This window comes from Ranitomeya variabilis, chromosome 2 (assembly GCF_051348905.1).
Source record: "Ranitomeya variabilis isolate aRanVar5 chromosome 2, aRanVar5.hap1, whole genome shotgun sequence".
NCBI lineage: Eukaryota > Metazoa > Chordata > Amphibia > Anura > Dendrobatidae > Ranitomeya > Ranitomeya variabilis.
Window position 1 is genome coordinate 822056217 of NC_135233.1, and position 14270 is coordinate 822070486.

The following is a 14270-nucleotide window of genomic DNA, read 5'->3' on the forward strand; positions in this document are numbered from 1 at the left end:
CCCAGATCATTGCAGCAGATTTCAATGCAAGACCCCCTATGCAAGAAATCTGTCACCATTCCCATTTGATTTAGGTGTATCCATATAAATGGCCCACAAAAAAGTTTGCCTCATCACTGAACATAATGTTCTGTGTAAACTGAGGGTCCTGTTCCAATTTTTGTTTTGCCCATTGTGCAAATTCAGCGCGCCGATCTTTTAATGTTGTCTCTCATCCTGGACTCCATCCAATAATGATGTTTTTTATTCTGGCCCTTATCCTGCTTTCCTTCTTATAATAAGTTACCCCTTCATAAAATTATGTACTCCATTCTTTAATGTTGTCTCCCTGGCCTGGCAGTCTTCTCTACCAGTAAGTCCAGTGTTGTGAAGGGGTTTATGTACTAATTGGCTTCAAAATTCAGAATAATATTTGACTAATCCATATGGACATGAGATGAACACATCAAGTAAAATTTAAATTCTCCTGTTCACAGGGATTTTCCTGGACAAATTGATGTGTAGAGAAGTTATTCTCCTCTAAAATTATGTCCCATAGTATGCTATGGGGTCTTTCTATACCACAAAGCATAACAAAGTAATATTTAAAATATTAACAAAAAATCCTTAAACTCACCTCACTGCTCACTTCGCTAGTCCCTCTGTCACCCATCCGATCATCGTCACATTTTGTGATCCCTATCATCCGAGCTCAAATTTCCATGGAATTTCAGCACAAGCCAGTCTAAGGCACTCCTGTACAATAATCATATGGTCTAACCAGCATCTTGATATGCAACAAATTTGAGGTTGATGGATTAGTGCTCACTAACACAGATTTAGAACATTTTGTGAACAGTATTTGAGAGAAAAGGCTCTTTTTGTACATAGAAAAAGTTTTACATCTTTGAGTTCAGCACTTTAAAAATTAGAACAAAAACAAAAGTGTTGCTTTTATATTTTTGTTCAGTATAATTTTAAACCTGAAAATGAAAAAAATATCTTGATGAATTGGGGGCTCAGAAGTCTTGACAACAAGATTTTTCCCCAAAGTTTGAAAATTTTAGACAGAAAGTATGCATTACATTTTTAGTGAATTTCCTGATAATATTAGGAGCAGTGATGGATGAACCTATGGATGTTCGAAACCGGATCTTAACCACATTCAAATGAATGGGGGGCCCAAACATCTGGTGTTTACCTCACTACCATCTGTGTAAGAGCATGGGAAAAATCATCTCTTACTTGTGGTAACATCACATGTTACAGTTGGTCACAGTGCTGCGGTTCCCATGCTGTAGAACAGATGACAGCATGCAGGCCAGCCCAGCAGCTGTGACAGGTGGTAAGAAAGGTTACCGTCAGTCAGGCATCTGCTGATGAGAATACTACTACACTCATCAGCGTAAGAGCAGGCAAAACTGATGAAAGTAGTACTCTTACCAGCTGGCGCATGTGCATTATAATAAAGATGTCAGTGCAAGTGTATTTTACTGTACAATGTACTTATTGAATACATTTTAAAAAAATGATGTGGGTCCTCCATAATTTTCATAACCTGCTGAGGGAAAGCAGGTGGCTGAAGGCTGATGTTAATATTCTGGGAATATGACAATATCTATAAAGGTTCCCAGTCTATTAATATCTGCTCACAGCTGTTTGTCTTTACTGGTTGTAATAGGGAAGACCCCCACAAAAATAGCATAGGGTCCCCCTATATTAAATAACAAGCAAAGGATAAACAGACAGCTGCAGACTAATATTAATAACCTAAGAAAGGGCCATGAATATTGCCCCCCTCGAGACAAGAACATCAGTTCTCAGCCAAATGGCACATCCATAAGATTAGCCAATTCTGGTGCTTAGTCTCCGCTTTTCCCACTTGTCTTTGTGCGGTGGCAAGTGGGGTAATAGGTACGTTATGGCCACTGACATCAAGCCCAGGGGTTAGTAATGGAGAGATGTCTATAAGGCACCCGCAATACTATCCCCATAGTCAAATGTAATCAAAACACAGACATAGAGATGTCTTTTATTTTAAATACAAGCACAGATTTCTTCATCCGAAAGAAATACTTTCCACCCTGAAAAAGTTCTTAGCCATGCAAACCTGATGTAACAGTGTTGGAGCATGATGTGGGAAATATGGAACACCATCAGACAGGTGAGGAACACAGTAGTTTATTATTTTTTTCATTTTACAGTAATAAATACATGAAAAGGGGTGGAAAGTGTTTCTTTCAAATAAAGGAGTCAGTGTTTTTAGTTCAAATAAAGAACTTCTGTATCTGTGTTTTTATTACATTTGACTATGTTGTTGCTAATGGGGTTGTCTTATAGATGCCTCTCCATTACTAACCTGTGGGCTTGATTTCAGCTGACATTGCAAAGCTGACATTAACCCCACAACTATTACCTCCCTTGCAACCGCACCAGTGCACGTGGGGAGAGCTAGGCAAAGCCCCAGAATTGGCCCATCTAATTGATGTGCCTTTTCTGAGGCAGCTGCAGACTGCTTTTTTTTAGGCTGCAGAGGGCCAGTATTCCACCAGTGGGGTGTGTGTTTTTTTAATTATTAATTTAAATTATTTTTAAAAAGGCATGGGGACCCCTCTATCTCTATATATAATTGTCTAAGGGGTACTCCTGTCTGTCTGTCTGCAACTTCTGTCACGGAAATCCCGCGTCGCTGATTGGTTTCGCCAGCTGCCTGTCCTGGCTGCCGTGACCAATCAGCGACGGCCACAGCCTGGCAGAGAATTAGTCCCTCCCTACTTCCGTCCAGTCAGTGCCCGGCGCCCACTCCATAGTCCCCTCCAGTGAGCTCTCACACAAGGTTAATGACAGCGTTAACGGACCTCGTTATGCCGCGGGTGATGCACTCTGTTAACGCTGCTATTAACCCTGTGTGACCAACTTTTTACTATTAATGCTGCCAATGCAGCATCAATTGTAAAAAGATCTAATGTTAAAAATAATAAAAAAACTGCTATTCTCACCTTCCGTCGTCCGCCCAGGCGTGCGCGGCTGCTACCAGCTTCCGTTCCCAGAGATGCATTGCGAAATTACCCAGAAGACTTAGCGGTCTCGCGAGACTGCTAAGTCAGCTGGGTAATTTCGCAATGCATCCTGGAAATGGAAGCTGGCAGCAGCTGCGTGTGAATCGGGACAGCTTCGCTGGACGCCGGAGAGTGAGTATAGAACTATTTTTTATTTTAATTATTTACAGGGATATGGTGCCCAAACTGCTATATGCTATGTGGGCTGTGTTATATACTGCGTGGCTGCTATCTACTACGTGACCAGTGTTAGATACTGCAGGTGCTGTGCTATATATTACATGGCCAGTGTTAAATACTGCGTGGCCTGTGTTATATACTGCGTGGGCTGTGTTATATACTGCGTGGGCTGTGCTATATACTATGTGGGCAGTGTTATATAGTACGTGGCTGCTATATACTACGTGGGCAGTGTTATATACTATTTGGGTAATGTTATATAGTGCGTGGGATGTGTTATATACTGTTTGGTATCTGGCCTGTGCTATATACTATGTGGCTGCTATATACATACATATTCTAGAATACCCGATGCATTAGAATCGGGCCACCATCTAGGTTTTGATAACTACCAAGATAACGCTGAGAGCTGAGGGCTGCAGCCCACAGTTATTGGTTTTGCCTGTGCTGGTTAGCAAACATAGAGAGGTCCCCATGCCATTTTTTAATTTAATGTAATTTTTTTTTTTGCACAGGCACCAGTTGATGAACACTCTCATCATCATACACCTGCTCTTGATCAGCGAAACAGGACGTATGATGATGAGAGTAGTACTCTCATTAGCTGATGCCTGTGACCAGTGGCAACCTTTTAACTACTGGTCACAGATGCTGGCTCACACAATGTCACCTGTACGACAGCGTGGGAAATACAGAGCTCTGTCTGGCAGTAGCTAACTTACCGCAGATCAAAGCCAGTGTTTCTCGAGCTGTCACACAGATGACAGAGTGGGAAAAATCAGATGTTCGGGCTGTCAAACCTGAGCAGTAGCACGGACATCACGGAGAAGCCAATGTCCAGGGTCAGTACATGGACACTAGGTGTTCAGTACGGACCCTGAATTTTACCGTTTGGGGTCCTTATCCCTAATTAGGAGGTGAAAATAGCATTTTGCTATATTGGTATGTCATTTAATTGAAATGCAGATAAGAAAAGTAAGCAATACTTCAGACAGTATAGTTTTATTAAAAAACATGTTTTACAAAATGGTTAGATTAGCAATCCTGTTGCACCAGCGAGCTTTTAAACAATACCCTATTTACAATTATGTTTTTTAAGACACTGTTCTTTACTGTTTCTTGTGAAGTAAATTTCCAAATTTTTGCATGAATCTGCCAAATTTATTTTCATTTGGTTGAACAGAGTTGTATACACTAGAGTTGTAACTTAAGGTTTGTTGTGGTCTAGAATAATTGGACATATGTCCTGTACTTTTATAGTCTAAAACCTGACTGTTGATACTTTGTGTATTAGAAGAGGGTACATTGTTTTCTAATTTGCAAAACTGTTCAAAACGACTATAAACTCTTCTATCATTTTGGCGAGAGACGACAGAGTCCTCCTGAGGTTTTGAAAAGTCTTGCACTGGCTGTACCATATTCATGTCTCTACGTGGTAACTCTTTGTGAATCATTTCTCTGTGTGAGTGTCTCAAATGCATATCTCTCTGCATGATATGAGGAATGGTGTTATGTTGCATCTCTCTCTGAGACAATACTCTGTGAATGCCTTCATTTGGCTGACGAAAAGAGATTCCTCTCTGCATTGCAGGAGTTACAACTCTACCATATGGATTATTTTGGACTTGCAACCTGGTGTCCTGAAATTGCATTTGTTCTGTATTAAATCGAGGAGCAGATGCATCACCTGTGTTTTCAATAAACTTATTTTCGACACTACTTATTGTAGGTGACCTATTTGATTTGCTTTCATCTAAAGAAAGTATGTTTGATCTACTGGATCCTACAGTAACATTTTCTTTACTTTTATTTAGACTTATTTGTGACATAGTGAGCATCTTCTCCTTCCTTGGAGGGGAATCATTTTTTGAGTCAGACCTTTTTGGACACTGCTCAGCATCATCTTCAGAGATCAATGTGTCAGAACTGCTGCACATTCTGTAGAATGCTGGTGCTTTGTTTTTAGCTAGATTTTCTTTTTTATCTGGGGCTAGGTTGAGTAATGATTTCAATTTTTTAGATCCTTTTTTAAGAAAGCTTGGAGAACCTTTATTTTCTTTCTTTCCTGGAGAGTCTTTGCTATCATCTTCATCTAATGTTTCTGTGGACAGTGATTCCCTAATAGGTTGTGTGGTATCTCTGTCAACAAGATTACGTTCAGTGCTAGTATTAGTTCCTACAGTGTCAGTGCTATGATAATCTGTAGGGTGTGCAGGATTTTCTTGCTGCCTTTTTACTAGTGATGTATAAATGTAGTTTGGTGGAATCACATTGTTATTATGACCTAAGTTAACCTTACGACTTTCAAATAGTGGCAGACTGCGCCTTTTTAAAATGTTGTCATTAGGTTTCCTAAGGCTATCTGGCTGTCTGTTGGTGGCAAGTGTTGTGTAGAGGTATCTTGATGGTCCTGGATTCGTATTGTAACTTATACCATGGTTCACATGGGAGTTGTCTGGAACCTGCAGACTATGCCTTTTCAATACATCATGATGATGAGAAGACTGTGATGTATCATAACTTGGAAAATGATTGACTTCTTTTGGTTCTGAAGCCCTAACATTCATTGGTGAAGATGTTGGAGTTTGACTACCTTGAGAATCAACTATAGTTGAATTTGAATGAGAGGAGTTTGTTGTGCAGCTCCTGGCTTCCTTTTGTTCTGGCAAAGTGGACTTGTACAGAATTGATGTTCGGAGCCTTGACTGGCTGTACAATGAATAATCCATTGAATTATCAGCTCCATCATTGCTGTCTCCTCTGTTTAACTCTATTTCATGTGATTCTGGAGGAATATCAGAGTGGTCATTTAAGTATGATTCAATTCTCCAGTTTCGAAGAAATGACTTGGTAGTGTGCTCCAAAGTGGGCATTCTCTGTTGTACGGAACGCACGTGATTGTCTGTTCCATGAAAAGATCTTCGTACGCTTGAATTTCTTTCAGAAAAATTTGGTGTTAATCTGTGGGACAAACGGTTGGCAAAGCTTTGAGTTGTAGATCCATTATAATTGCTTGAGTATCCGCCTCTGGATGAAGACCCCATACTAGCAACATCTGGATGCCTATTCCATTGAACAGGTTGAAGATTAATTCTATTGTTTGTAGCTCTATTAAGCATTGAATAAGGGGTTGAGTCTGTCTTTTCCCCTGCTGCATAACTATGTCTTTTCCAATTTTCATTCCGATCAAACTGTTGGAACTGATTAATTTTATTTTGCACATTGAAACCTCTATAGGAGGATACATTTCTCGTGTTGTATTTTTCTTCTTCATTGTTGACAAATCTGTTCCTTGCTTTTAAATAGGAAGAATCTAAGATGCCTCTTGGCTCTTTCCATCCAAGGCTTCTTTGACTTGAAGCAGAAAGTAAAGAAGATAATGAATTTTGATATGATCCATTTTCCCAAGGAGTTTTTTTGTGTTTTTCAGTCACAGATACTTCTTGTCCAAATGCCACAGGTATAGAGGAACGAGCATAAAGTGTTCGAAATTCTTCATCAAAGCACTCTACTAGTTTTCCAGTGATAACTTGCATCATACTTAAGTGAACTTTTTCATATGACCACATGAAGCTGCAAATAAAAAAAGATTAAAGGTTAGCTAAATAATAAAGTTGAATTAACACATTCACCTTTACATTTATTTATTGAACCATATTATACAGATAAAGGTTCAACTAAAAATAAGGGTCATGGCCCATTGTTATGCAGCACATATACTAGAGTTAAGCGCATGTCCCTAAGTTCAAATAGGTTGGGCAGATTTGCTAAATTCTGGGGGTTATTCGATTTGCATTGAATAAATTTGATGCAAATTTAAGAAGTTGAGAAGGTATTAAAATAATAGAGTCATTAGCTGGACAATCTGAGATTGAATCAAAAGCAAATGGACATTACATAATGTTTGGATCACATTTATCCAGCGCTCTACACTGAGCACTTACTTTGGGGTTTCCATCTAAATCTCTGAGTGACGTGATTCAGATGAAACCCCCGGTGAATCCATTCACTATAATAAGGCAGGAATTACTCTGGACTCCATCTGGCCTCTGTTCAGTGGTGTCTTTCTTTTTAGAAGTGCGCAAAATTGTGCTTAATGGCACTTTTATGCAATCCTAAAAAGACGGACACCGCCGGATCACAGGTCAGTTGGCATCCACAATGCCTCCATTTGCCTCATTATAGGGAATCTTCCGCCAGAGGTTCCGTCTGAATCACTTATTTCAGAGATTTACACAGAAACCCCTGTGTAAGCGCTCAGTGCAGGATAAATGTGCACTGAGCCTTAATGAGATCTTTGCGAGGCAGAATGAAGAGACCAGCGATAACAGATTTAGGCCTCTTTCACAAGTCCATGTCTCTGACTCTGCCGGCAATTGGCACGAGCAGGGGAGAATGATGAGAATTAAATTTCAGTGATAAAAGAGAAAGCAGGCGGTGGCTGATGGGACTATTAGTCCCATAAGCCTACCCCTGCTGCCACTAATAACAGTGACAGCATGAGTGGCTGATGGGGTTATTCATCAAAAGTTGCCTGAGCTATAAATAAATGAAAAAAACGGCGTCGGTTCCCCTGTATTTTCTATAACCAGCCTGCAACCAGGCGTCATCTGAATCCCTGTGTTCTGAATGAACACTGATGCTACCGTACACCTCCTGAGGAACATACATCATGGGAGGAAAATGCGTTGATGCAATGCTGATTGAGCAGAGGTGATGCTGATCTAGCATGTTGAAGCTAAGTTCGATTCTGAAACTGTTTCTCAGATTGCTGATTTGTTTGGGCATAGTGCAATAGAGTGGTGATTTATGTGGGTTGCTACAATAATATGTAGTGACATTGCTCTGAATTAATGGGATCTAAGGGGGTATTAATTTTGTACTATCCACTAGTGTTGAGCATTCCGATACTGCAAATATCGGGTATCGGCCGATCTCCGCTTGTACCTTCTGGAGGTGAGTTTCCCAGTCCAAGCTGTAAATTACAATGTCATCCAGGTAGGCCGAAGCGTACTGCCTGTGGGGCCTCAAGACTCGATCCATCAACCTCTGGAATGTTGCTGGAGCTCCGTGAAGTCCAAACGGCATGTAGACATACTGGAACAGACCTTCCGGTGTAGCAAATGCCGTCATCTCTCTGGCCGCCTCGGTCAGAGGGATCTGCCAGTACCCTTTTGTTAGATCCAGGGTCGTGATGTATCGGGCTTTACCCAGCCGGTCGATCAACTCATCGACCTGAGGCATAGGGTACACATCAAATTTAGAAACCGCATTCAGTTTCCTAAAGTCATTACAAAACCGTATGGAGCCATCCGGCTTTGGTATCAACACGATTGGACTGGACCAAGCGCTGTGTGATTCCTCAATGACTCCTAAGTCCAACATTGCCACCACCTCCCGGGAGACGGCTTCACGGCGTGCTTCCGGAATCCGGTATGGCTTCACATGAACTGTGACACCAGGCTCTGTAACAATCTCATGTTTCACCAGCTTAGTCCGACCAGGTTTTTCCAAGAAAAACTGTCGGTTTTGTAACAAAAACTGCTTAACCTCAGATTTTTGTTGTTCCGAGAGAGTCTCGGCAATCTGCACCTCCGGTACGGTAGGTGCGCAAACCGGACGGGGCAGATCCGCCGTTAAGGCAGAGCAGTCTTTCCAGGGTTTTATCAGATTCACATGATAAATCTGTTCTGGTTTTCTCTTACCGGGATGGTACACTTTATAGTTCACTTCCCCAACTCTTTCCTTGACCTCAAAGGGGCCCTGCCATTTCGCCAGAAATTTACTATCCACTGTAGGGATTAGGACCAACACCCTATCCCCGGATGCAAACGTACGGACCTTAGCACCTCTATCATAACTTTGCCTCTGGGCTCCATGGGCCTGTAACATATGGTCCCTAACAATGGGCATGACAGCGGCAATATGGTCCTGCATTTGTGTTACATGGTCGATCACTGTTTTAAAGGGAGTGACTTGACCTTCCCAGGTTTCTTTTGCGACGTCCAACAGTCCCCGGGGACGACGGGCGTACAACAGTTCGAAAGGCGAAAACCCTGTGGAAGACTGGGGAACTTCCCTAATGGCAAACAGCAAATAGGGTAGCAAGTAATCCCAGTTCTTCCCATCTTTGTCTATCACCTTCCGGAGCATCTGTTTTAAGGTTTTGTTGAACCGCTCAACCAGGCCATCTGTTTGAGGGTGATAGACAGACGTACGCAACTGGTCTATTTGTAAGAGTCTGCAGAGCTCCTTCATCACCCTCGACATAAAAGGAGTCCCCTGGTCGGTGAGTATCTGTTTTGGAATTCCCACCCGACTAAACACTTGTACCAACTCTTTGGCAATCGCTTTGGTAGCAGTGTTACGCAAAGGGATGGCTTCTGGGTAACGAGTGGCATAGTCCATGATGACGAGGATATGTTGGTGCCCACGTGCGGACCGGGGAAGGGGCCCAACCAGATCCATCCCAATTCTCTCAAAAGGGACTCCAATGATAGGGAGGGGTACCAAAGGGCTACAGAACCGAGTTTTAGGCGCAGAGATTTGGCACTCTGGACAGGACTCACAATAGTTACGTACATCACTATGTATTCCTGGCCACACAAAACAATGCAATATCCTTTCTGTGGTTTTCTGTACCCCCAGATGTCCCCCCATTATATGTCTGTGGGCCAGGTCCAGTACCTTCCGCCGATAAGGTTTGGGTACGACTAACTGTTGCACAGTGTCTTCTCCTTTTTTCTCTACCTGGTAGAGCAAATCATTTTCAAGAACCATGTATGGGTACGCTAGCCTAGTGTCAGGTTCTACGGGTACCCCATCTATCATTTTTACATTTTTCCTGGCCGGAATCAGGGTAGGATCTTTCATTTGCTCGCTGTGGAAGTCATCCAACTGGACTCCCAAATCTGGCAGGCAAGGTGCTGGATGGCTGTCTGCCTCCACCTCTCGCTGAGTTTCCTCAGTTTCCTCAGTTTCCCCCACCAGAACTGAGAAGGGGAACTGAAGGTTAGTTTCAATAACCTCCCCAGCAACGTCTTCCTGTGGGTCCTCCTCTAGGAGTTCGGGACCTCCAGATGGCATGGGAAAAGACTCACAGCTACCGTGAAGGAGCAACTGATTCTCCCACAACTGCCAGAAATGGGGAAAATCCCTGCCCAGGATTACATCCTGTAACAATGCGGGAACGAGTCCCACTTTGTGTTGCACAGACCCATAGGGAGTGGAAATCGATATGACTGCTGTTAGGTACGAGCAGGTGTCACCATGCACACACGTTACAGAAAATTTGACAGACGAACCAGATGGAAGTGCCACCAGACTAGCTTTCACCAGAGTCACCACACTTCCAGAGTCTAGTAATGCCACAACACTTTTCCCATCAACAGATAATTCACACAGGTGTTTTGCTATATCATTTTGACCCGTATTCACATTCACTAGCCGTGTAACCAAAGACATGCGTTTCTTAGAGTCTGTAACATCGCACTGCATGGGTTCAGTGGTAACAGGACAGTTCACAGAAATATGGCCCTTCTCACGGCAGCGAAAACACCTAACAGGCCCCCTACTGAGACCACCGTCCAATACTCTCGGTCTTGGAGTGCGAGCAGTCCCGTGTTCCTCCCCCACAGTTTTTGGCAATTTTCCTTCACCCGTAGTCACTGGAACAGTCTTACCGGTTCCACAAGGAGAAGGCACAGACCTGGTGCTAGCGGTTTCATCGGGAAGTCCTTCTGCCACGGAATAACGCTCGACCAACTCCACAAGTTGATCCGCTGTCGTGGGATTTCCTTGGCTTACCCACCTTTTCAGCGCTGGTGGTAGTACTCTCAGGTACTTGTCCAAGACAATCCGCTGGATTATTTCGGGTGTTGTCAGTACCTCGGGTTGCAGCCATTTCTTTGTCAAGCAGATCAGGTCGAACATCTGAGACTGCGCCGGTTTATCTTGCTGGTATGTCCACTGGTGTACCCTCTGTGCACGGACAGCCGTCGTTACACCCAGCAGGGCCAGGATCTCAACTTTCAGCTTCTCGAAGTCCTGAGCGACTTCTGGGTCCAAGTCATGGTAAGCTTTTTGGGCCTCGCCGGAGAGAAACGGAGCAATCAAATCGGCCCATCGTGCCTTCGGCCACTTCTCCCTCAATGCCGTCCGCTCAAACGTTGTCAGGTATGCCTCGACGTCATCTTCTGTAGTCAACTTTTGCCAGTATCGACTCACATGGATCCTTCTGGATTCTGCTTCTGGATCTGCCTCAGGCATGCTCATCAGGCGCTGCGCCACCTGTTGGAGAAGCTGGCGGTCTGCAACCGTCATGTCCATTAACTCCTTCAGCTGTGCGGCCATCAAGCGATTAGCTTCATGCTGTGCGGCAGTGGCCTGCTGCTGTACGGCAGTGGACTGTACTAGGGCTTTCACCACGTCTTCCATACTGTCGCCTGTGCCACGTAATTGCCCGCGTTTTCCACCACAATGTGACAAAACACTCCGGGATCGCCTTTGCTGGGGTCAAAGGTCACGTGGTTTGTGCATTGAATTCTGAGGCGACAGAAGGTTTCTGAGTTGGCTGACCTCAGGTCAGATTTATTAACGTGAAAGCAACATAGAAAAAACAAAACATAAAAATAAATCCTAGCCTGTTTGGCACTAACTAAACAGATACGTTGCTATCTGAACAACTGGGGGGGCTTCTCCCTCCCAGCTAACAACACACAGTCCTTGAGCACAGCTCTCACTCACGTTTGTCTCACACAGACAGGCAATCTGTGTGCCCTAGGCTGACGCCGGAAACCCTCAGCTGGTCATCCTTTATTCCTGCACTCATTAACCCATCATTATCCTGAAGATACTTAGCAGCCTAATTCACATAGGACAAATACCTGGGCGAGATATACCTGCCCCCGACTACCAGACCGACATGATTCTTACACTACGTACATACATACATGCTACATACATGCTACATACATATATGCTACATACATACTGCATACATACATCCATACATACATGTTACATACATACATACATACATCCATACATACTACATACATACTACATGCACACATACTGCATACATACATACAATACATACATATAGACATACAGTACATTAAACATAGATTACATACTCACCATTACTTGTCATTTTGATCCCCGAAGCCAGTGTCATCTGTAAAAAATATGAAAAGAACAAACAACCAATATACTCCCTGTCCGCAGAAATCCACGAGTGTCCCATGACGATCTCCCGTGGAGAGCAGCAGCAACAGCTGTTGCAACCGCTCTCCAGGGCCCCCAGAAACACAATGATGGGAGGAAGGTATCCTTCCACCACGTATTCCTCCGCTGCTGTAAAAAAATAGTCCCTAGTCTCACTTTATGGCATTGCTGTATGAGACATTTTCCCAGGCAGCAATTGCCATAAAGTGAGACTATGTCCTAAGGAAACCTCTCATTGATGCACTGCAGGAGACATTGTCTCCTGTCAGTGTGTCACTGAGGGTCCTATAGAGCAGTGACATCACCCGATGTCACTGTTCTATAGGGGAGATCGTCGTGGGTTTTTGGTGCTTCTTTGATGCAGGTTTTTGGTGCGGTTTTTGATGCGTTTTTAATGCAGTTTTTGGTGCAGGTTTTTGGTGCGGTTTTTGATGCAGTTTTTGATGCAGTTTTTGATGCAGTTTTTGGTACTTTTTTGATGCAGGTTTTTGGTGCGGTTTTTGATGCAGTTTTTGGTGCAGTTTTGATGCAGGTTTTGATGAGGTTTTTGGAAAATAAATAAGCGGAAAATGTCCATGATTTGAATGGAAACATGCATGAAAAAAATGGACAAAAACCGTTCCTATGTGTTTTCTGTCCGGCGGAAACAGCTTTTTTGACGGATCCTGCAAAAAATGGATGAAACACGTGGCCATCAGGCGCATTCCGGCGCTAATACAACTCTATGAGAAAAAAACAGATCTGGCGGAAAAAAACGGATCCGGTAGGAAAAAACAGATTCGGCGGAAAAAAACGGATCTGGTGGAAAAAAATGGATCCAGTGGAAAAAAACAAATCTGGCGGAAAAAACGGATCCGACGGAAAAAACGGATCCGGTGGAAAAAACGGATCCTGCAAATGTGCTCGCAGGATGAGGTTTTTTTCCCATAGACTTGTATTAGTGACGGATTGTGATGGATGGCCACACTGTTATGGACTGGTAATTTAGGAACGACATGCGACTAGCTCTGAGCAGGTGGTAACTATACAGACCGCAGTTCCTGATCTTAACACAACACTAGCAGTAGCCGTGGGATGTTCCTGTCACTCCCTGGACACCTCGTCACAGCCGGAGAACTAGCTACCCCTAAAGGTAGAAACAGGAAAGCTATCTTGCCTCAGAGAAAATCCCCAAAGGATAGGACAGCCCCCCACAAATATTGACTGTGAGAGGAGAAGGAAATGACATACGTAGTATGAAACAAGATTTAGCAAAGGAGGCCACTTCTAGCTAGATAGACAGTAAGGAAAGAACACTGTGCGGTCAGTAATAAAAACTAGAAAAAGTCCACCGCAGAGATATGCAAAAATCTCCACACCTGACTAAAGGTGTGGAGGGCAAAATCTGCAGCCCAGAGCTTCCAGCTTAGCTGTATAGATCCATACTGATAAGCTGGACAAATGAGCAAAGCATAGAATGTGCTGAACAATAAAGTCCACAAGTGGACTGCAAAAGGACAAGCAAGGACTTATCTTTGCTGAACTGGACAGAGTGTCAGGGAAATCCAAAAGAGCAGTGGCTCCAAGCAGGAACAATTGACAACTGGCATTGATTGAGGGATAAGGCCAGACTAAAATAGCCGAGCCAGAAAGACGATCAGTGGAAGCAGCTGCTAATGCTAAATCCAAGAAGCAGCTATACCACTCAAAACCACAGGAGGGAGCCCAAGAGCAGAATTCACAAAAGTGCTACTTACAACCACCGGAGGGAGCCCAAGAGCGGAATTCACAACACCACACGTCACGTCCGTCGTGCAATGGATCGGTCGTGTTTTGGCAGACCGT

General features: G+C 43.5%; 1 protein-coding gene across 1 annotated transcript in view; it reads right to left on the bottom strand.

Moving 5' to 3' along the window:
• Positions 1–4204: 4204 nt before the first annotated feature.
• The window catches only part of FAM83B (family with sequence similarity 83 member B), a 156757-nt gene continuing 146691 nt past the window's right edge, over positions 4205–14270 (bottom strand). Inside the window, exon 5 of the mRNA XM_077290014.1 lies at positions 4205–6791. Coding sequence (XP_077146129.1) covers positions 4328–6791 — 2464 coding nt within the window. The 3' untranslated portion in view covers positions 4205–4327. The remainder of the gene's footprint in view (positions 6792–14270) is intronic.